Source organism: Dromaius novaehollandiae, chromosome 1 (assembly GCF_036370855.1).
Source record: "Dromaius novaehollandiae isolate bDroNov1 chromosome 1, bDroNov1.hap1, whole genome shotgun sequence".
Lineage (NCBI taxonomy): Eukaryota > Metazoa > Chordata > Aves > Casuariiformes > Dromaiidae > Dromaius > Dromaius novaehollandiae.
In genome coordinates this window covers 59,483,681-59,508,218 of record NC_088098.1, presented here as the reverse complement: position 1 = coordinate 59,508,218, position 24,538 = coordinate 59,483,681, and the positions used below count along the sequence as shown (strand labels likewise).

General features: G+C 44.5%; 1 protein-coding gene across 6 annotated transcripts in view; it reads right to left on the bottom strand.

Moving 5' to 3' along the window:
- HIPK2 (homeodomain interacting protein kinase 2) overlaps positions 1–24,538 on the bottom strand; it is a 147,703-nt gene that overhangs the window by 104,804 nt on the left and 18,361 nt on the right. For 4 of the 6 annotated variants that reach the window (XM_064513981.1, XM_064513990.1, XM_064513985.1 and 1 more), the window contains exon 1: positions 817–967. The exons of 1 other annotated variant lie outside the window; for it this stretch is intronic. In XM_064513981.1, the coding sequence (XP_064370051.1) occupies positions 817–952 (136 nt within the window). In that variant the 5' untranslated portion in view covers positions 953–967. Of the gene's footprint in view, positions 1–509; positions 584–816; positions 968–24,538 lie in introns of those variants that run through there. One more of the 6 variants, XM_064514002.1, reaches the window with a different exon arrangement.

Below are 24,538 nucleotides of genomic sequence, written 5' to 3'. Positions count from 1 at the left end.
ACTGTTTCTTTTTAATAAACCAGAATGACTAGGAAAGAAAAAGACAATATGCTGAGCTGGCACTGTTGCTGAATTATTAAGTACAAACATAACCTTGACTTGTTTTCAACTTAGAAAAGTTAAAAGCTGAATGAATGCTTCAGTGACAAAAATGCAACAAACTCCGCAATGCACAAGGATGACTTTTTTGTGTAGAGACATAAGAGTACATTTAACACTCGGCTCCCTTTTCTACGAGAAGCCCGTCCTCCAAGAAACCCCTGAATTGCTCTGTTCTAAAGATCATTTTATGTTCATATGTACACATACGTACATGCATGCATATACACATACACATATATAGAAAAATAGAGAAGTTACTCCACGGTTCCAAAGCTGAGGAGCACAGTTAAGCAAACACACCCATACACATCCAACACACATTTTCCAGTTAATTCCCAGCAGCCCAAAGCCCAGGAACCACGTATGAGGGGGCTGTGGTGAGCCAAATAATCACTGTATGTACTTACACACAAATAACCAGCAAAGCAATCGCTCCAGCTTGCTTCAATACCCCCACCTTCATTTCTGTTGCAGTGATCAACTTGTGAAGATACGGTGGGTGCAAAAAAAGAAAAAAACCCTATTAGGACAAGTGGGAAAATCCTCACCACTGCTGGAAGATGCAACACAAAACCCTGCTAACCCCTCTGCAGCAACAAAGCAGTGCAAACTGCAGCATGCCCTCCTTTACAGACGTGACCTCTGGCTTTAATGTGATTTCTGAGGCTGTTTGCTGCATCTCATACGAACTTTCCCTCATCCCCCACAACCTACCTGGCAGCAACTCCCATGGTCCCCACGTCTCAGTCCTCAGCCCTCTCCCCGCTGCCCTCAGCTTCTGCCCCTCTAACCGCTTGCTCTCCTCTCTCCTCTCCACAGGACGATGATGTTGCCATGAATGTCTTAGCATGTGGCATGCTGTGAGCTTGGAGAACTGCAGCAATATTATTCAACTTGTCATCCTGGACACAAATATCATATGTGAGTGAGCCGAAACTGTGTTTGTTTTTCCACTGATTAAGAAGAGTCACGGTGTTCTTTCTAGTACAGTACCGACCTTTCTGGAGAGTGGGGTTGGTTTGATGTATGCTTTCCCCCTGGACGCGAATAATAAAGCAGATGTAATTGGTAACATATTGTGGACCTAGCAGAGGTGTAATTTATAGCTTTATGGCTTTCGTTCCGTGGCGTGCTTGAGCAATATCTCTTCATACAAAATAAAAAGGGGGGAAAAAAACGATTGACGCAGAAAAAGGAGAGAGGTTCTTCTCACATGCTCCCCTGGAAATAACTCCAGAAGACCCGGTCGCCCCCAAATTAAAGTTACTGATGCAAAGCACAGCAGCTGCAACTTTCTCAGTGCTGCTGTAAAAACCAGGATAATCGCCACCATTAAGAGACAGACTTTCAACTGGTGCAGACTGGCAGAGCTCCAGTTTATATCAGCTGACACTAAAAACAAGGTCAGCAGTCACTCAACATTGTCAACGTCAGACGGCTGTCTGTGCCCTTTGGTGAAATGAGTTGTTGTTAGGGATTGGTTTCCACATCAGCAACAAGCCCCTCACTGTCCCTGCAACAGCCTCAGCAGGGGGGACAGGGACAGAGCATGAGAGCTGAACCACTTGGCCACCCCAAAAACAGAGAGGGGAGAGGAAGCAGGGCTGACTTGTGGCTAAAGAGAGGACTTTGAACTCCGTCTTTGCCACTTCTGCACTTCTCAGACGTTGTATCTCATTGTAAAAGAACTACTTTTTTTTTTTCCTGAAAAAAAGAAGTACGAAATCTCCTTCCCTCCGTCCAAAATGATTTTCTCACAGCTGATGTTTTAGGGGCGTATGTCATAAGGAGAATAGTTCGGCTAGCTGTTCAGCATAGTCCGATACCAAGAAAATACAGTCTGATTGACAGCTTCATGATGGAAAAAGAAGGCTTCTGCAGCAAAGTCATTTTTATTGCAAATTTGTCTGTGCAGCCTTTGTGAGAAAAACACAACTCCAAATTTCCTGAGGACATTATCAAATTGCGCTGGTGGCATGTTCTTTTCTTTAGAAGATCCCTACTCCATTGCAACAGTAAATTTTAGAATAAATGTGAATAAAAGTCGGATGGTTTGCTAGAGGGATCAAATTCCAAATTAGAGCCCGTAATATGATTTACAACTTGAGCCTTTTGGCTACACTGAGAAAAGTGGCTGAGCTCAGACAGGGCTTTGCTAACACATGCTGGCTAAAACCACCTGGGCTAAAGCTGGGCCCTTGTCTTAGCGTGGGTGCAGGGCAACCTCCTGCAGTGCCCATCAGCTGGTTGGGTTGCAGCCGAGACTCTGGAACAACTAAAGTAAATCCAAGCCCTGAAGAGTGTAGGTCAGATTTTTATATCACCTGTGTGCATGTTCAGTCTCTGGGCTGGGAGCAGAATCGAGGTTGGGTAAGATGCATTAAATAAAATTGATAGTTCCTTTCTTTAATAATGAGTTTTAGTGTAGCCCTTTAAAGCTCTCGCACAATTGATAGTAACTGGATTTAATGGAGCCTTCCCTGTCCTTGATATGACTTATATAACTCCCTGCAGCATTCACATGAGTTAAAGTATGTAGAGTGCAGAGAGGGGACAATGCTAAAACAAACTCAATGACTTTTGTTAAAAGACTCAATGCTTTATTCCACGAACTCCTCCCACTTCAGCTTTCCCTTAATAATAATTTAGCAGGTGCTATTTACAATTCAGATTGTCCTCTTCTGCAGGCCTACCCAAATTACATAGCCACCTCACTAGTACTTCCAACAAGATTCAAAAAAGCAAATGAGACAAAGTTCTCTGTCCACCCACCTCGCCCCAAAGGGCAAAAAATACACTTTGGGGACTAAAGAAGGAACAATTTGAAAGTCACTGATGTTTCCTCCTGCTTTACTCTTAGCACTTACTGCTGATTTATAAATGTGGCCTTTGTGGTGGCAAGAGACCAAGCCCTTGCCCTGTATTAAGTAGGCAGTAAGACCTTTTGCAGTACCTGCAGAGCTGCCAGTGCACTGTAACCAGAGGCTGCTTGCTGACTGCTGAGAAAACGACAGTGCCTGCTTGAAAAATACTGTAGAAAGCACATGGCATGTGTTCAGCATATAAATGATGCACACAAGACACTCCTGAAATAAATATCTTCCACTTTTCCCCAGAGAGGCACAAGCTTGAAAACTCATATACGCACCTGGGTTAAGAGGGCAACGAAAAGGGGATCTGCCAGGTATGTCTAATGTATTGCACCTTCAAAATAGCCATGTCTAAAGCACAGCACTCTTCTTCAAGGTGGCCTCTTGTGTGGCCGCTTTTGAGGCATGGCCAGTACCATTATCCTTTAGGAATCTCCTTAAAATTTATGTCCCTGGAGGCTACACAAATTCCTTCCCGTGTGCTACTGAATGTTTGGAGACAACCTCAAAGAAGAGTTCAGACCTCAACAGCCTCAGCTCTGTCCTGTTCTTGGTGAGCAAAAGATGCCAAGAAAGTCTTCATTGCAGGTGAAAAACTCTTTGTTTTCCTGCTTTGCTTCTCCTGTCCTGCTAGTAAACTATTGTCTCATTCTAATTAGTAGTTTCCTGAATGCTTAGGTAGCGCTAGGTGGTTCTAAAAGATCTGTCGCAGTTTGTCATCCACACAGTTTCAGATCTGGTCTACCATGCTTGATCCACATCCTGAAGTCAGAGGAAAAAGGAAGACTTGCAAATGTATAGAGTATCCATAGACAAACAAACAAAACCAAGGAACCCTCGCCCCCTGGAAAAGCATGTCTCACACTGTAGCGAGACGGCTAGGGAATTCTGATCAAAATCACCTCCACACCCTCTATTCCCCAAGCACCCCGACTGCCCTCCTACACATATTTCTCCTGCATTTATAACATGAGCAACGTAACCCTGCTTACTGTCTCACACTGCACAGGAGAACTTTCCTTTTTAAAAAAGGGATAGATAGGATAAAAGTTAGCAGCCAGGACTACTTTTACTGCTCTTGGGCATGGGGGGCATAGGCAGCTGCTCCTTACCATGGCCCGAGCAAGTTATTTTGGCATGTGGCTCAGGAAACTGCGGTACCCCTCCCATCCCCAGCTTTTTCCCCTTCTTCATTCTCCCTTTCAATTCCCGAAATCCAGGGCAGCTTGCCTGCTGGTTACTGAAAGCCTTCTTGGATGAACAGGAAGAACAGGACACAGCCAGGAAAATACCAGGGAGACCTTGCTCTGAGTGAGTCCCTCCTGCCCCCCTCCCAGGGCCTCCAGCTCTGCTGCACTCTCCCATGGGTGCAGGATGTGCTGGAAGTGGTGGTGGGTCAGGGCTGGCAGGGCCTGCTAGCAAGAACTGCCTGGGGAGCAGGGCAGCAGGGAACTGTTGGCTCAGGGTATACGTAGCACTGGCTGAAGGCTGGGGAGATGGTGCATGCCCATTTCCTTCTGCAGGACATCTCCAGTGTTAGGGGTGGAGGGAGATGGATGCTCACCAGTGCACCAACCCACCATGTCTTCTGCTGGGGCTACAGCATGGAGACTGTGCAAGGCGTTTGTGCAGAGCAGGCAGGATCCTTCCCATGCCAGGCTGGAGCCATCACAAGCTGCTGAGCGCAAACTGTGCTACTCAGAGTGCAAGCACGGCGAGCCCCAGCTGAACGGGGCAGCACCACCCAGAGCCCAGACCCTGTGCTCAAGCCTGGAAACATGTAGGCTGCTCCAGCCCTGTCCTGCCACACTCACCACATCTGGCAGGTCACTAGACAATACATTGTGAGCTGGATTCAGACTGTGGGCAACAGTTTAAATAAGCCTGCTATACATGTGAAACACCAGACTTTGAGGAATTACTGAATATGAGCCACCACCAACCACAGCGCTCCCTTTGAACCATCTGTGCTTTTATTTTACTTTGCCTATATAGACCAAAGTCAAGTCCCTGCAATATCAAGCATTTCCTTCAGTGCTCAAGTGACCACAATTTCACATCTTACCCACTACAAAACCCCACTCTTCCATATCCACTCTAAGCCACAAAGCCCTAACATCAGGTGTCTTCTGTAATCGAGAAACATGACGATTGTTACTCATCCTTCTGATGTGGGTTCAGGTGCCCATGAGCCCCAGTAACAAGCTGTGGGCTCTTCTGTAATCTTCCTGCCTTCTAGGTACATAAAGCAAAATCACAGGGACAAATATATACACTTACATTTAAACCTTTAACTACACTACTGAAAGATTCTTTCGGTGTCACCTCCATCTCCCACTTTAATGAACTGCAATAATGACAACAGATATTTTAGATTTCCTCAGTAAATCATGTGACTAGTTTATGTTTCACATTATAGTTAATTAATGATGCAATGTCTGAGAATACAGGTTAAAATATTCCTCATCAGAGGCTTGGCTGCCTAATTATTTCCCTACAGATGCTGTAGCCACTGGACCTGCCACAGACCTCCAGGTCTTGGTGTGAAAAGGCCCAGCAGTCAGGTATGTGCTCCCCTGAACTGTGGGGAGCCCTGAGCTATAAAATACCCTCCTAGGGGAAAAAACAGCACAATTCAAATAGTGGAAAACTTCCTGCCTCTGCAACACCTAAGCAGTACTGAATGGAAAGCAAATGAGGCCACCAAGTGAATAAATTTGATAGGTTACAGCCTTGACGAAATACAGGTAGACCCTGGTAAATAAACCCCCTTCAGCATAGCTGTCAAAGCTGACAGGAAGACTGCCACCTCTGTATAAATCATGAAATGAAGCTCAAAAGGCTCTACCAAGACATTGAAGTGCTCTCCAGACAAATGCAAGAAACCTGGGAGTCCACTGTGCCTGAGGCAGGTCTCAGCAGCTTGAGAAGGAAGATGAATAACCCTGCCACGAGCTCCTCACTGAGCAAAAGTCCTCTTGAGCCAGGGAGCGCAGCCTCCAGCTCCTGTGATGCCTTCTGGAATCCAAAGAGCAAAATGAGGGTGAAGAGCAGTAGAGACAGAGGTGGCAGCACCACCTGAAAGTCTTCAAGATCTGCATGAGAGTGCAAAGAAACTTATTCAGGATCTTAATGTAAAGATGCTTTAGAAAAGTGGGTGTCAATGAAGTCAGAAACAAGTTTTACAACCAAACATTCAATACTCCCAAGCGCCACAGAGGAGAAGAAAGTCTGTTGTGGAGTCATAGATGGGACAAGCAAAAAGAATGAGGCCAAGTCAGATGGGTGGGATTGACAGAAGCCCTGTTTTGAGGGTTTATCTTTGGAGGACACCAAAGAATGTCTGAAAAAATGCTTTGCTGAAGAAATCCCTCTTCCAGTTTCCTCACAGAAAGGCCAGGTACAGCTCAGGAATGTGCACTGTGCCCAGCTGGGGGGTGTGCTGTAGGTTGCTGGGAAAGCAATGAGCAACATATGCTTAAAGGGCAAGCGACTGTGGTAACAGTCGCAGTACACCTCAAAATGAAGCATGACGCTCCAAGACTTGCATAATCCGATGCTTAACTGAGCTCATGAAGTGCTGAGAACAGCCAGAGGAGATGAGGAAAGAAAGCTACCAAAGAATATTTTGTGGCTTCCCCATCCTGAAGGCAAAATGGAACCAGATGAACTCAAAAGTAATTATCAGGACCAATGTGCCAGGTAGGATTGCTGGGCAACAGCATATGTATTCTGGCCACCTTTCTCCCTCACATCGTATGTTCCCTTCCACAGAGGGAAAATGGAACGAATGGTAACTATGACATTTCTACACCACCCAAAGTTTTCTTTGACAAAATAGTCTGAGCCATAAATGTGAAATTGGCCAGGGCTTGCCTTGGAGACCAGTTTAGCACACATGTGGCTCCTAGCAGATTTGTAACACAAGGGTCTTGGTTTCCACAAGCTCCATCTCTTGAGTACTACCTGCTGACAGGGTGGCATCCTGAATGCAGAACTGAAAAAAAGAAGGCTCTCAGTGTGGTTCTGCTTTCCAGGCAGCCTGGGTCAAGTCACTCAGCTGGATCACTTCAGTTTCCATCTTCCTAGCAGGGGCTGACAATAGTATCCCCATCTTACAGGAAAACCAGAGGACTTCCTTAACTTCTGACTCCAGGTCCTACAGATTTCACTAGCTGCCCCATCTCACCGACAGCGTATCTCAGTTGCTGAGAGAGGGTGCCAGGGGTTCTGGAAAAGGACTAAAATGAATCAGTTTTTCCTTCTGCTGCCCTGGCTGTGCCCCCCTCGCCCACCTAGCACCGGCACACTTGTGGCTTCCCTCAACCACTAACTAATGGTAAGGGTGTTTTGGCTCTTTCCACCACTGCTGCCCCCCCACCTGGATGACTTCCCACCTGTAAATATTAGCTTTGTAATGTCAACGACTACAACTCACACACAAGTACAGTAAAACCACAGGGAATGGCTGGCACCTCACATACTTCACGCTTTAGAAGCAGCTCTACTTGTGAAGGCAGGACATGGGCAGGGTCTGTTGGAGTCTCAGGCCGGGCCTCTCACACCCACAGGATTTTTTTGTAAGTGTTTCATTTGCAAAGAGGCCACTGCATGACATTCACCACTTGCTTTGTTTATGAAATCTGAAGCTCAGATCAAGGACTAGCTGGGCTGAAAAGGTCAGTTTGCCTGTTTGCAAAGTCCCTCCCTTCATTTCATTTCCATCAGGGTACAGACCTTTTGGAGAGAAACAAGCCTGTGGTGAGGACTGGATGATATACACAGGATCTGCGCTGCAAAGGAAGATGAAGATGTGAGGAGAAAGGTGGAGAAGCTGGGCACAGAGCTCTGCCAATTCAGAGAACAGAGACAGATTGATTTGATGATCTCCCAACTATCTCAAAGCCAAGGTTAGCTACATCACCTAGCATCTGCAGCAACATCTCCCTTTTAAATAAGAAGGACCGAAGACATGATTTACAGCAACCTCATATACTGAGAGCTACAGAGTTGTTCAGGAAATTAAGAAAAAGGGCACTGCAGGTTAATCACCTGACCTGCATTTTTAGTGGTTAAATATAACTCTGTAAATAACCTGTCCGCACACAGGCACACAAACATACACCCACATGGGGAAGAGCCCTTCAGCTCCGAAAGCAAACGCATGTCTAGAGCATGAATCTTTCACCCTGTCTTCCAGACTTTATCCTCCTCGTTGTTCAGGGCCAAGAAAACATTTTGAAAGTGAAAATGATGGCCAAGCAGTCACAAGCTTTTTTGCTGTTATCCATGGCTTTTGATTTGCATTCCACTGTAAGACTATAAAACCAAAAATGTCTGAAATGGAAAAGGCTGTGGCCTACAGTACTGCTCTGAACTAGAGCAAGGGCTGATCCACATAGTGGAACTGATCCACCTAGCACCCAGCCCAGACCAAAGACTGATGGGAAGACACTTGGATGTAGGGTTTGGATGTGGACCCATTTCTCCTCAAAAATCCCAATTCAATCATCTCTTTGTTTCACAGGTAGCAGCTGAAAATAGTAACCCTGTAGGAAGGCGCCACTAACTGTATCTCTCATCCCTTCTTCAGAGTGTGCTGAATACTTTGTATCAGACCAAAGCGACACCAAGCTGCAATACTCCCTGTGAGAACATTAGGTGCTAACAGGCGTATCCCTGGGAACCCTTGTAACTGCAATTGTTAAGAAATCTCAATAATTTATTTTGCATGATATCAGGCTTTATTTATCTCCGCCACACAAAATACATGATCATGTTCAGACACACATGCATGCACACACATCTGCACAGCCACAGAATGTCCCACTGGGGCAACAAATCTCTTCTCCAGAAGAAATGAGTGAAGTTATTCAGCAACCCCAGCTGTCCCACCAAAGTGCTTCTGGACACCTCCTTGCAGCATCTCCCTGCTTTGCTCTGCTTGCTTGCTGCTACAATGGGGGTCTGGCATTACATGCCTGATCTTCCAGTGTCTCCACAGCAGCTCTCTTTTTCAGCAAGATCTAACAGGACAGGAGTCAGTTCAGTGCACAGAAAACAAGCCTGTCTGACCAAGAAACAACAGCCGAGGTGATGCAGGAAGTTCCTGCTAACACAAAAAGAAAACCTGAGTTGGGCCAGAGGATAAACTGCATGTAGGATTTCTGAGCATTGAAGAGTAAACATCCAGGAGCCTAGGAAAGTATAACTGACTTGAGAAAGAAGGATATAAGGCCTTGGCATGTGATGAAGCAGCTCAGGACACCAGTAACTACCTACTCTGACTCAAAGCTCTAAAAGAAGAGAAAGCAGAGGAAAGGAAGTCATTAAGTGAAATAAAACAATAAAAATCTCTACCTGGATCAGCAGAACTCCTTGGCTACCATCAGTCTCTGCTCTGGGTTTCCTTTTCATGCAGGATGTGATTATTTATTGACATATTTATTTACTCAGTTCTACAGTGATTAATGCCATGGCTACTAGGCTTCTCGCATTGGCAAAACTAGAACATGACAGAAGAGGAATAAAGCAGAACCTGAAGGTCAAGTACAATACATAATAAATGCCATCTGCAGTGCACCCTGAAGCAAGCTACAGCTGCGATGGGCTGGAAAGGAGACTAAACTTCAAAAGCAGGGCTCGAGGCTGAGAGAGCCCCACTGTCAGACTGACAGTACACGCTCTTGGACCAAGAGCGAGCAAGCATCCTATTGCTTCAGCAGGATGTATGGTGAAAGATAACCCTTCGTATAACTTTGCTGCAGATCATCCAGTGCTTTAGAGAGCACTTGTAGTGCCCCAAATGGCCCATAGCGGAGACCTGGGCACCTGAGCACAACTCAAGCAATGCACAGTTGCTTCCACTCTTCGCTGCCAGTTATTTCCATGCAGCATTCATGGGTCCAGCACAGCTGCCAAAGCCAAATCTACATAATCAAAAATTCATATTAGAAAGGGTTAGTTATAGATGACTGACTATCTGAAGATACTGTCAGGCCTTCTCACCATTACCCTAAGTTTGTGAATTGACGCATGGCTATGCACTTTCAGCAGAGATTGCACACACTTACCCCATCCCTTCCACAAACATCATTTTGGCACTGTTACAAGTTGTTTTGCAGCCTCATGCTTTTCACCCAGATCATTCAACTCTTTTTTTTTTTCCATTAAGCAATGAAATTAAAGAATTCAAACTAGATGCAATGGGACAAACAGCTCACAGTCATCAACATACTGATGAGATTGCAGCCAAGTCATCCACAGTCTCACCTACTAGTTTCGATTAGCAATGAACAGAAAGCCTGGCCAGACTGAATCCCATGGAAAGAAGAGTTTCTGGGAGAGTAACCCATTCCTTTGCACAGCTTTTCTGACAAAGAGCAAATAAACTGCTATTTCTACAGGAGGCAGAGAAACAAGTTAGAAACACCTTGTGGTCAATCGCAAGAGCTTTTGATAGATCTATGGTAATCTTGGACATCTTAGCTTTGTCTGACGTAAGAATGACTTGAGAGAAAAACTACCTCTGGTGGGCCTGACGTCATTGCTTAAGTTTTTGTGGGATTCCCAGTAAAGGACAAGAAGGGAAAACTGCCAACAAAAAAAAAAAAAAAAAAGAAAAAAAGCTAAAGCATTCTAGTAGTAAAAGTCCTGTGAACTTTTGTTGGGCCTTATGCACTCAAAACTCACAGAGAGCTTTCCAAATCTTTCCCAGAACATATATCCATCTGGGTGAAGAATAAGAAGATAGTGGAAACTAGATTCAGTAGAACTACAGTAACCGGGGAAAGAATTTCAGTGGGAAAGGAGCCAGTTTGCACACTATATAAATATGCAATTCATTCTATGCTTGCAGCACTCCTTTGTGGACATACTATTTGGGCTTGGTCATTTTTCATATCTGAAAATAGCCATACTTCCCTCTTTAGTCTTTCCTGGGCTCATGAGAGACTGAAATGAGTCACCAGAGGACCAGCTGAGTCATCCAGCCAAAGCTTGGAAGGATATGCAAAATTGGTCATCACATCCACGATTAAAACATGGATGACGGCAGCCATCCTAGCAACCAGCCATGCATTAAGCAGCAGGGGTTGGAGACCAGTGTCCCTACTAGCCATCACTTCATGCCAATCAGAAAAGGTCTTAAATGAAACTAGTACAATGCAAAACAAGCACTGACCACTGGTTCTGCATCTGACAAAAAGCCCTTTTCTATTCAGTTTCCCCATCCCAGTCATATTAGGGAAAAGGGAATTCCTGGTCTCGGAAATGGCCTTCTCCTTCATCTTCCAGATCACTGGCAATTTCTAGCAGTTTTTCATACTTTTATGAGCCAAAGTCCCAATTCATTCAATTTCTTTAGGGTTTCATCAAATCTTCACAAAACCTGTTTCAATACACAATCTCTCTGCAGACCAAATAACTATGACCTTTTGAGAACACAAGTCTGTATTTCATTTTGATGTCTATTGTTTTCAGAACAAAAGGGAGTGGCGACAATTGCTTCTGTGCACAGAAAATGTATTTATCTAACAGGCTTTTTATGGTGATTATAAAAGTTTTGTGAGTGAATTTAGTGCTCGTGACAGCGGGTGACTGTTGGACCTGGCCTGAGTTAGGCATGCTGCGAGCGGACACAGTGCGAGCTCACTTACCCCACACATCACTCGGACAATGCACCGCAATCTTGCATTTCAGCACCGAACAAATTACACTGCTTCTGACCCGCTGCACCAGCCCTATAGAGCGCACTGTCAATCAGCACATGCCGTCAGACACGGGTCTGATGCACCTGAGTGGGCTAAAAGTGCAGAGCAGGACCTCAGTCCTACAAAGGTTAGCCACTGTGTAAAGTTTAAAATGGACATATTCATACCAGCACCTACAGAATCAGCCTCCCACAACACAGAACTTATCTTAATCTCTATTTGCCTTTATGGAATTCTGGTAAAAACAGAAAAAGAGATGTAGCTGAGTGACAAAAATTACTGAGGGCCCTGAAAATCCCTAATATAAACTATTATGGAAATATTTACTTCACAGAGGAGACAAATAAAAGGGAGAAGATGTAGCTCTACAGCAAAATGAATAATAGGTAGATCTCTAGGGAACATCTGTTCTCCCTGTGTTGTCATGGAAGAATAACATTGACTTGGAAGGACTAGCGCGCATTTCACAGCTGCTCAGGGAAACATGTCTCCATACAAGACACAAGCACCCTGTGAAACTTGCTGCCACAAGCCATCATGAAGCCAACAGCACGGGGCACCGCAAAGCAATGGACAGTGATGTGGACAACACTTGTGTGGCACATAAACACTGCATGTCCCTCTGTCGCTGTGACTCATCTAGAAAACCAACTGACCTGAGGTCCTCAATCACACTGATCTCACCTGCAATACTGAACTACACTGGTTAACACAGTGCACATGAGATGGCACAGAGCGGTTTTTCATGAAACTACTTTGAAGTATTGATGTTGCCCTTGTTTTCTCCTTGGTCCTTCTCTCCAGCTCATCCCCAGGTTTCATCCAGGCTGCCACACATTTCTCTTGCTGTGTCTCCACTCCTCACCCTCTGCACCAGCAGAAAGATCCTGGATGCACTGCATTGCCCAGCCTTGTTCCCTGATGTCCTAACCTCCTTTTCTCGTTTTTCCTTTACCAAAAAAAAAAAAAAAAAAAAAAAAGAAAGAAAAAAGAAAAGAGAGAGAGAGCGAGAGAGCACACTCAGAGGGTGAAAAATGTGTCCTTCAGTGAATGAAAGACCCAAAAAGTCAGTGTAACATTCAAGCCTTAGGGAACGCAGATGTCAAATAGCACCAGGTGTAACTGGACAACTAGTCTTTTAAAGGCTCAGCAGTACAGACTCTGAGCTGATAAAATGAAATGATAACATACCCCCTACTCTGCAGAGACAATCACATCACCCTGACACCAAAACCCACAAACGCTGGGAACAGGACCTAATGGGGAAACATAAATGAACCTGAAGCCCAGACTTTACTAGTTTGTCCCTACCCAAAACGAATATGAAAGTGGATCCTGGTGGCGCCCGTCGATCCCAAAATTAACCCTCTTCCTTTTTGTTCTCCCTGCTTTAAGGAACATGCTATTCCTGGAAGACTTTTAAAAGTCCAAGCAAGCATTCTGACATTCTTTCTGCTTCCCAAAGCCAGTGCCAGTAGCTCACTTCTCCCACACAGGGCACCCTCTGGGCCCTGGCACTTGTTAACAACCCAAGAACAGCGCAATGGGCTGCGCTGGTGCTAACCATGAGCAGTGCAGCAAACGGAGCGTGCAGCTCAGCACACACGAGCTACAATAAACCTGTCAGACTGTGCAAGACATTAATCATATGGATTGCCACAACAGCAACACAGCATGTGCAGCCCTGTAAAAAACAAACAAAAAACTCTTATCAGACATCCCAAAATGCAGATTTAGGTAAACGACTACTCTCCTGAGGCTGAATTTCTGCTAGTGTAGTTATGCTACAGGGCTTGCCTGAAAAATATGCACCCTCCTGACTTGCGACACTTCAGAAATGCTCCTGCATGCCTGAAGCAGGGAGCCAGTGGGAAAGCAAGAGTAACTCTCAGGCTCTTCCCACTGGGAGCCTGGACCCCGACCAAATGGATGCCTGGGTTGCCTGGGAAGCTGGACGCGAGAGACAATGCTTGTCACGAGGGTTGCTCATTTGTCACCAAGGGCCGTGGCTGCGGAGGTTGCTCAGAGTCTTTCGGAAAACTCATCTCTGAGTGCATTTAGCTGGCTGTAGGTGCTGCCTTTCTCATACCCTTCCTCCTGCTGTGTTTGGATGTAGGCAGGAAAGTTATGCTGGAGAAATGGCAACACCTCTTCCCATTCTACGCCCTCCTAGAGTCCTCAGTGCAGCCGGGACACTGAGGTGCAGCAATAACGCTCCAGGTGCACCTGAGCCATTTCCACGCTACCTCTACCTGCCTGGACAGCCTTCAGACAGGATGCAAGATTACTACTCCATCCATGCGTGCCTGCCACCAGGAGATACTGTTCTTTAAGGTGACCAAGAAATGAACCAGACACTAATAACCATATTATTGATGTACATATATTTTTAATTGTATCACTCTTATAAGGTCAATGGAGATATTGACCATCTTACAATCCTGTTTCCCCCCTGCTCTTCAGTGATCTCTCTGTGTCACTTCTTAAGCCACAGTCTTTCAAAGATACCCACAGATACACCTCACCTTCTCACCAGCAACTGCAAGATTGCAACCCAAGAAATGAATGAACTAGACTGATAAAACCAAAGGAGAAAGGCGGAAGGTAGTTTGTTTGCTTTTCCTGGAAGATTCAGGCCAGAGATTTCAGCTTTTCCAGGTCAGGACAGTGTCTGCATTAGAAAATATTCTATAAATTCTATATTTAACTGTTCCTCTAGGGCAGTCGGCTAGACCCTCATGCTGCAAGCACGTGGGCCTGTGTCTGAGTTTAAGCACACAAATAGTCTTAACTGACTTCAGCAGGACAACTCACGCATTTAAAGCTAACCACATGTGCAAGTGTTACCAGGATCAGGACATTAGTCATCTTCCCCTGTTTTCTGCAAGGTTTTTTGTGTAGGAAAAAAAACAGAAAAAAAGCAACCCCCCCCCCCCAAACTTGTAGATACAGTTTGGGTATTGGAGTCATACTTGAATCTGAATTAACCTCCTCTCCCCACTCTCCCTTTTTATAAAACTAAGTAATTTTCTACCATTTAAGTGTTTGGTCCGCTAAAGCTCTTAATTGATTTGGCAAGAAAATTCTGTGAAAGGTATAGTCTAGAGAACTGATGCTAAATCTAAAAGTTACACATTCTCAGAAGACCTGCACCGGCATTCAGCAGGTTTTCTTGTCCCGAATTTTCCTACAGATTTTTCCTTCCCTTTTTCTTTATGACTAGAGACGTGTACATTAAAACCCACTCTCTGCTTTCGGCAGAGCTCATCTGCTCCTGCTCCACGTTCTCCACCTGGAGTCAAAAATCCTCTTTGTGACACACTGCGCTCACTACAGCCACCTGTGATGTCACAGACCGAGTATTGTGACTTCAGCCGGGAACTAAGCAGCAGATATTGTTTTGATGTAAACAGCCTTCACAGATAAAAAAAGAAATGATGTGCAAATATATGATAGCGTATTCTCTAAGCAAATCTTTCACAGTTCCAACTAAGCATTAAGAGGTCTTTTATTTTGTTTCTGCTCTGTTAAGGGATGGGGCTCTATTCATTTTTGAAATAAACATTTTCTATCCCTTTTTTAATTTTGCTTTTAATACCTTTATGCCTCATCATTGTCCCAGAATAAGCAAACAGCATTGCTGTGTAAAGAAACAGCTCCCAGGAAATAATGTACTGTATGTTTCCAAACGCTTCATAAATCCACAGGCAGCTTGCAAATAGTGCCTGGGTTCCTGTATGAGGGTTGTTGTTTTTCATATAAGTCATGTATTAATACCTTTTGAAAAATACTTAACCCTATTCAATCACATCCCCTTCCACATTTACACTGAAAACCAGAGGTTATAATTACACCCAGGAGCAGGGATAAATGAAAACAAGTGCTGGTGCCACCTTGTTGTATTCTTCTTCTAAGAGCAAGAAAGGTGATCCATTCAACTGTGTCTTACGTGCTTTGGCCTAACTCAGAATGAGTCTGGCCAGCAAGCCAAGGGGCAAAGAGTAGATTTTCATGAGACATTTTCACAGGTCAGAAATGGGATAATGCATCGACTAAATGCTACCATAAAACATGAAGCAGGTCCTCAGAGGGGGATATATCTTCACTATCTCCCCTTCAGCCTCCCAGGACCTCTTCAACCTGTGGCATTGTGCAGCTCTTCAGAGGAAAGTGGGAGGGAGGGCACACACACCTCATGCGTTACATACTTTCCATCCTGTAGTAATGGATAAAAAGTAGCAAATCGTGACAAAGTCAATACCCTGCAGTTTTGGTGTGAAATACAGGACGTCAGGGCAACAGACTGATGAAACGCTACAGACTCCCTGACTGGCTGTGTTTCTCAGTTTGAGTTCTTCAGTTGTGTGGCTTGACTCTGCCTGGCAAAGATGAGCTTCTTTCATGGTGTCACCCTCTTCCTCCAAATTCCCTGCGCAGTGCTGCATGTTTCACTCTGCAGATTCAAAGGCTCCAGAGCAATTCCGGGTTTCCTTTGCTGAGATTACTGGAGAATGGGCACCAGTAGTGATCCACACTGGGAGTAGGTACAACCATTGGGTGACCAAAGATGACTGTGCCAGTGCTCAGCTGCTTCGTCAGGCACATGACACAGGACGCAGCGCTAAGGGACTACAGCCCCCTCATCCATCCCACCCGAACAAGCCCATCCCAACCAGGCTCCAAGCTGCCTCCCAACACCTGCATACCAAGGCACAAGGAAGAGCATGTGACCTCTCAGCCCCAAAATGAACACTTTTCACCTGAGATTGCTAAAGGATAGCTCTGCCAGGCTTACCTGGCATGGAGAGCCACGTGCACCGAAGTGCCTTGCTCACTGCCAGCCCCGCAGCGTGCCTTGTGGCCAGCCAGCTCCCTGCCACCTGGCCTGAGACTCCCTGAGAGCACCCTGGGTTGGAGCATCTCGTAAGGATCGCCTACTCTTTCCACCCGAACTTCATCCCCAAGGATTCGACAGAGCTGGGAAGGGCTGAGAGATCTCACCCAGACTTTTTCAGTCATCAAAAAGTTTGGGGTGAAAAGGGGTCCTTTAAAAGAACAACAGCCAGAGAACTGCTGAAACAAATGCTAAAAAAGAAATTCAGGTTCCAGTAAATCAGTGTTCTTTCTACACTACTATGCTGTACTGCCAACGGCTGCACAGAAGTCAAGCAGAAGCCCTGAAGGGTTAAGGAGGTATCATGTGCCACAACTCCATGCTTTCTCTCAATACACAAGCCTGTGTGAAGTTCCTTATACGCTGAGGAACTGTCAGAAGCTTGGGAAAAAATGGAGCACAGAACTAGTTATCCCACGAGTAAACGGGCCTCTTTTCCAAAAGCAGACCACCATTCCTTTTTAAGTGATATGAAATGATCTTTAAGTTACACACTTAAAGCTGTCAGTGCAAATGTGTGCCTCCTTTTGGATGAGTCAATAGCAGAGAATGTGAAAGGGATTTGCTGTTAAAAGAAAAAAAAAGTGCAAGAGAGAGAGAGAAACTATGATTGCTTGCTGAAACACAACTGCCTAATGCTTGTACCACTATAATAACGACCCATTGCTGGCAGACCAATGTCTATCTTAACAAATCTTTGTGAAAACCCACGCACAGAAGAAGGGGAAATATTGGTAGGACTTCACTTATCAGCTTCTCAGGAGACACCACAAATAGTAAACATACCTCTCTCTAAAGTATCCTAATGGCATCCTATCTTTAAAAAAATTAAGCTTGAATATTTTTTCTGAAATACAAACTTGCCACGTACAGTCAAAATTAAAAAGAAATACAGGGTATTTTTAAGAGAAGCTCCATGGGGAAAAGCAACTGAAATAGCCAAACATCAATTATGAAAACCACATCAAGAAGAAGCTCTTGTGCATGTTTTTAGGGTTTAAGGATTTGAAGAAAATGTATATCCTGGTTTGACTCATAATGTAGGCAGAGAATGAGCAAGTTTCCTTGACTTGTACAGCTCAGTGATTGTGTTCCCATCCCAAACTGTAACCCTTTAAAGTCAGTGTATCTGTACAACTCCTCCGTTCCATCTAGTAACTCCTGGCTCATGGCAACCTTTGCTCCTCCACTCCCACTTCCTCCACAGCATTAGACTGACCTGCTTACTCCCATCCTAGGTTAGTGCAGAAGAAGCAGCAAATACTGTTGTGACGCAGGCCAACTCCCACCAAAGCAAGCACCACAGCCTTCCAGTAGCGTGGTCATCTGTGGCATGGTCACGATTTGTACTTAAAACTCACAGCCAGAGCATCCTCCTCCCCTGCTAATGCCCACATACAATTCTGAACTTGTAACAGGCTGTGGGCAGTGTTACTTCACTCCACTCGAAGAAACACTTACAGATAAATAAGCAAAACATAAGAAAGTGAACAATAGTAGAGGGATTTTTGGGGGATGCTGCCTGTGAGTCGGGGTTAGACCACTTTCCAGAAGTTAAGGATGACGGTCCCATGTGTGTATCATTTCAAATTTCCACAGGGCAGGACCAGAAAGACAGAGACCAGAATTGTGAATACCCAGGATAAAATCAGGAAGCGCCTGCCCACAAGACCCACAGGAAAAAGCAATGGGATGGTCTTCTCTTTATTTAAAATAACATGTCTATTGGTTTGTGGCATTACTGTTTAATGGTACACAGTTTTGTTACAGAAGAAGAGCACAAACTGAATGGTTATCATAACGGAAAAAAGATATCTCGTTCTGTCTGGTTTTAATCTACCCCTGACTTCTCCCTACCTTGAGGATCACACATACTCCAGGAGGCAATGCCTGTATGCAAGGTTTCACCGAGAATATTCTTCTTTGGTGATCCATGGCACAAGATGTTCCATTCCTCTTGTCCACAAGCAACAGCCATTTATTACTGCTCATACCCACTCCACATTACAGCTAATTGCACAGAAAATTAAAAATTTAAAGCAAGATTATTTCAGGCTGCAAATCAGGAACACAAAACTTAGGAAACTTCAGCATTACAATTGCCTGGATAACCTTCACTCAGCACCCTTTCGCCTGTGTACTGTGATCCAACTGTTAATTACATAATCACAAGCTATCTTTTTTTCTATAGGAATTCTGCCTCGCCCAGTATAGCAGGATACCTGGTGCTCATATTTTGCCTTCTCCATATTGTTCGAATATTGTTCCCCAAGCCTTGTTTACTAGGTACTAGTCAAAGTCTGTTCTGAAGACAGAATTAGTAATTTACTCGTGAGCTTTTCTACAGTGTGCATCATTAGAGTAACTGAATGTTTCACAAGCATTAAGGAATGTATTTTCACAATGCTCTCATAAAGTAAGACATTGTATTATCCATACGTCATTGGCAGAGAATTGAGGCACAGAGAGATTAACTTGAAAAGCTTCCACTAATTTTAACTGCCTAATTGAAGCTCTTACGCCTCAATTCTTCAGAGATTTGTTTTATCTATTGAGGATGTGGCAACAGAATTTTTTTTTAAGGCTTAACATTTGGCCAAAGGTGGGCTGATTTTCTCTGAAACAGCAGAGGTGGTATCTCTGACATAAATGTCCTGGAAGTTTGGGTTGTTAAGGGGGAGGATGTTCTCATTTATTTGTACATTTGTTATTTTTAACATTCATCAGAAATTTTAATAGAGGTATGAGACCTGTTTTCTAAAAATTCAGCCTGAGGCAAGTAGCTGGGATGGAAAATTTTAGCCCAGAAAGTTTAAGTTTGGTAAAGTTGTAAACAACCAAAAAGAGGGTCTTACAATGGGGAAGCTGTTGGATGGCCTCAACAGCAGGCCATTGCCCTTTACATATACTTTTCTTTCTCATGGATTATGTTATCCAGCTGTTGAAGAAACCACACAGGCTGATGCTATGCTGACAAAATAAAGCCCAACTTAAATGCAAACTGTAACTAAAGCTCTATTTCTTACCCTGGTTCTGTTCAGATAAACAAGATTCATTTATTTATAATCCTAACGCACAATAATACGGTCTTGTTACTCAGTTTCAAATAGTAACGTAGAGCATTAGCCCCAGCTTTTCTTCTGCACTCTTTGAAAGAGAAAGGAAGAAAAATATCAGGCATTGCAGACAACAGTGGTCATTAGCTGGATATAAGACAGATGGACAGACAGTACTGAGATGTAGTGATCCTTACGTTGCTCTAATCTGATCCTTCCCCTGGTTATACACAGGAATATTCACGAAATCCTAAAGAAGATCCACCTGACAACTTCAGACAGTGATTTATCTGTGTTAACCTCAGTAAAGAAAGAAAGAAGGAAGGAAAAAGAAATCAATCAATGCATGGTATCAGCCTTCTTCAGTACAATAAATTATTATTAGAGTCACTTTAGTAGAAGCATAAAATCCAACCTTGCTACTGTCCACCAAGCGTGCGCAGGACTCAGAGGGAAAGAGAGTGAGACAACGTGTGAGTTAGCAGGAGAATTAGTTCCTCCATCACCTCGTTAATATGCAAGGACAACCCTGGGATAATTCCTGATGATTCTTCTTGCCACTCAAGCTATATTTCTGGTGAATGATGTTATAAACTGTCCCTCCCCCCAAACACATACCATGCACACACACATGCACACACACACACACACACACGAACACAGACCTAGTTTCTCTGTCCTGCACTAACAATTCTTGCCATATATCCCTGTTTTTCAGCTAGGAATGTCTCCTGACTGCGCTAACATTGACTAATTTAGTATTTTAATTACAGAGGGATTTACAGCACTGCACTACAGTGCTCGCTTTTACTATACCCCCTGTTTCTACTGGATCTGGATACACTCTACATACAAAGTTGCACATTAGACAAATTACACTGCATATTAAGTAAATCTCTCTCTAGAAACAGGATTAGATGAAGAGGCAAATCTTCTTCATTCCTAGTGTATAAATTAATATCTCCAAAATCAATATGTAAGAGCTCCACATCAATTTATGAAAAACAAAAAACATTAAACATTCTCCACAATGAATCAAATTTATGTAGGAGATGAATTCTTTTTCTCCTATTTTGCTTAATAAATAAAACAGCTGGTCCGAGGAATCAGGTCAATCAGTGTCTGGAAAAGGCCCCATTAAAGCTGCTATATAACCTACTTTCTCAAGCTGCATGAGACATCCTAATATTGGAGAGGCAGAAGTCCATGCAGAGACAGCCTGTATGCCTCAGCCTTTGGCCCTTCGGGGTTATGGAGTGTATTATCACAAAAGACAGCAGTAATTGAGGTATCTTGTGAAAAGATAAGGAGTTAGGTTTTGAAGGAGCACAACAAAGACAGATAACATGATGCATTCAGACATATATGTCAAATGTGGCTAGTGATCCTGGGGATCTTACTTTGAGGTCATCCAACATGAAGAGACTAGAAAGGACCTGACAATTCTCATATACGCTCAGCCTCCTTCAAAGCCAGCCCCACCTAGCCTTGCTGGCAGCAGGTACTCACTCCTCGAAACCACCAGTGTCTCAGGAGGGCTGCAGGTTTTCATGGTCACGTGGCTGAAGACCCATAACAGGTCTCCGTTTTAACCACATGACATAAAAAATGCTACCGAGAATAAAACTGCTTATAAATCTTAAAAATCAAGTCTAACAGCCCAAGAACTCTACACTGGCTACCCCTACTCAAAGAGCCCTGTCACTTAGGAAAATGTCCCCTCTCCTTTCATCTATAGGTATGAAAATGCTTTCAAAGGAAAGTGATTATCATAATCCACATTCTATAGACACAAAGATACAGCTACATGAAAGTAAAGTGACTTGCCAAAGCTTGAACAGCAAGGCAGGAGCAGAACTGCAAAATGAAACCTCCTGACCCACAGTCCTAGGCTTTAGCCTTCAGAATAAGGATTCTCTTTCCTCATTAAAAAAAAAAAAGAAGATGGGAAGTGTGTGGGGGGGGGGAATACTATGTAGATGCAATGAATATGGCCCTTAGAGGGCTAACGACCTGGAATACATTTTTCTCCCTTCTTACCTCCATTTCCCCTTCTAAAGTTATTGTAACTTCATGGAGTATCCTTTTTTATCCGTCTATTTTAACCTAACATATAGGTTCTACATCATTTTCCCAACCTTCTAAAGCTAGAGATAGCCATTCCCAGAGTGTAAGTTACCTCCTCTCTCTCAATATATGCATATATCCTCTCAAAACCCTGGACTGAGACCATGCCACATTTTGTAGCACACTATGGGACACTGAAGCGCTATCCACTGGTCTCAGCCTGCAGTCAGTGGCAGTCTAAGAGGGTACCCTGGAGGTAAAACCTGGTTGTTCTCTATTAATTTTTAATTTCAAGAATGGCTCCAGGGAAAGGAAGGAGATATAGGTCAGAGACTTTGGGGGCTGATTAGTAACTCTGTACATCTTCCTTTCTTCTTTCTTTTCTCTTTTTTTTTTTTCCAAACTGAGAAACAGGGTTTTCCCTCTGTATTTCTCACTTACTGCTGCAACATTGTAGACATTAGTCAGAAAACTCCTGCTCTTTCTTTCATGAGTCCCTGACACTTGTAGAGTGACTAACCCTTCTCTCTGCACACTTCAGCTCCAACGGTTACATCTGTTTTTCCCTGTGAAGAATGGATCTCCATCTTATACCTGCAAAGTATTCCCCTGTGGTCACTGCAGCATACACTTCTGCAGAAGGACAGCTGCGTAGACCTCGTTTTTTTACATGTAGAGCTGAAGAGTCAGGAGGTCATGGCAGGACCTGCATTCAGGCCAGTTCTGAACCAGCATTCACAGTAGCAGTATCCCCAAAACTGAGAAGCAGTTATTTGTTGCCTGAAGTGCAGGTACGGGGAAAATATAATGAATGAAGACTCAAATGACCTGGGTTCAGGCTCTGCCAATAACCTCATCTGGGGGGTCACTTTGCCTCCACATGCCTGTATCAGCCTTTTCCTCCTGGGGTTCAGGCTCCCTGTCCTTCCTGAGAACAGCACACGCCAGGTGTCAGTTGGGCTTTCAAGGCATGAGTTCAGGGTAAGTAAAACCCAGTTCCTCATGACGTCAGAGCATGCCAGAAGGCTCTCTGTGTCCAGGTGGGCTCGCAAAAGATGTCCATCCACAGCCACACTCACAGGCGACCTGGGCACGCAGTTCACAGTCACGTAAGCATATCCATGGACCTGACCATACTTCCCTCTCACCTCTGTACCCAAGCTGACAGGGAGTTTCCTACTTTTACCTTTCCAAAGTGCAGCCGAGTGATGCCAAGGGAACACAGACTGGTCTCCTCTAGCTCGAGGATGCAAAGACTATTACTCACCCTCGGTGTCACTGCCCCCTCACTGGGGGCACTAACTCCCACCACCACTAATGGGAACGACATGCATCCAGAGGAGACCATGTCAGTCATAATCAGTCAGGAGGCTAGTCAACAGGACCCAAGCATATGTGGTGCTGGAAAAGTCCATTCCCCACTTAATCTTGATGCCCCCACCTCCGCCACCAGCCCCACTTCCCCCACCGTTACCTCCGTGCCCATTCTAGGAGAGTCCTCTGCATCGCTGTGTAGGGAGGCATGAAAATAAATCACCAGTTTCAGTGCCACACTCCCTCCTGGCAGATCTGTTTCTCTTTTCTTAACTGTTTCCAAGTGCCTGGCTGTTTTATAATCCCCACTGAGCATTCCCTTAACTCCTTCCATACTGAGCCCTTCTACTCTCCCTCACTTGCTCTCTCTTAAAAGGCAGAAAAAGCCAAGCTAAGGCAGGGGGTAGAAAAAGCAAAGGAGGGGGCCTGGATCAAAGAACGAACAACTGAATCAAATTGCATGTATAAGAGAACCAGTAAATTAGTCATTTCCCCAGCCTTCTCTTACGCAGACAACTCAGTCTTCTATTAAGCTATTTCTTTTTTCCTGTGGACATTTATGTACAGTAGAAGCTTACTTCTCTTTTGCTAATCTCCTCCTGCTTATTCATACCATGAGGTCATATGCTTCTGCTCGTAACACCATATTAAATCACAAGTAGCTTGCCCTTTGAGGTCTGAATTGAAATCCCTTTCTTAGATCAGAAGTGAATACGAGTTGATGGCCTCACACCCAGTGTCTCCACCACCCCATTTATGCATGTCACAAAATCCTAAAAGGACCAAGAGTAGGTATCACTTTATGGTTCAAGGGACCTTGGAAATCACAGCAAGGGCTGCACAGAGGAGCCTGGGCAGAGGGATGTGGCCTCCCTATTTCTGAGAGCTGCCACAGGACTTTGGAACTGACCCAAAACAAGTTGAAGAGACCCACAGGTTACCAGTGCCCGGGGTTGTGCGTTGCATGTCTGTGGGTGTGGGCATGCAAATGGGGAGCAGGGGGAAGATACCCGGCCCGAGTTATTTTAGAAAACCCAAGTGACAGGGCTACACCAGGATAAAAGAGCAGCACTCCAGGTTGCTCTTTGCTGAGGTTCGCTGGCAACATGGGGTGGGGCGGGGCGGCAGAGCAGCTAGCCTGTGAGAAGCACAGCAATTCAAGAGCTTTGGATTTCATAACCGTGATTATGCAAAAAATAACATCACAGAAAACTTCACTGTGTACACTGCTCTTCTGAGGTACGGAGCAAAGAAATGGGTGAAAAAAGAAATGGCCTTCACCTACTCCCTCTCAGGGAACACAGCTGGCTTCCACTCTTTCCTCAAAGTGCATGGCTGTTTCTTCCACAGAGTGCCGAGGTCACCCCAGACAGCTTATACTCAAAAGTTTGCCGACATATCTCTTGTCCTAACAAAATGAGCTATTCTGTCACACAAGCCTAGGCTGTAGGGCTTTTAAAAATGGTTCTGCTAATGTTCAAAGGGAGCAGCTTGCTGTGCAGAGGAGTGGTAGAGTTAATAGTA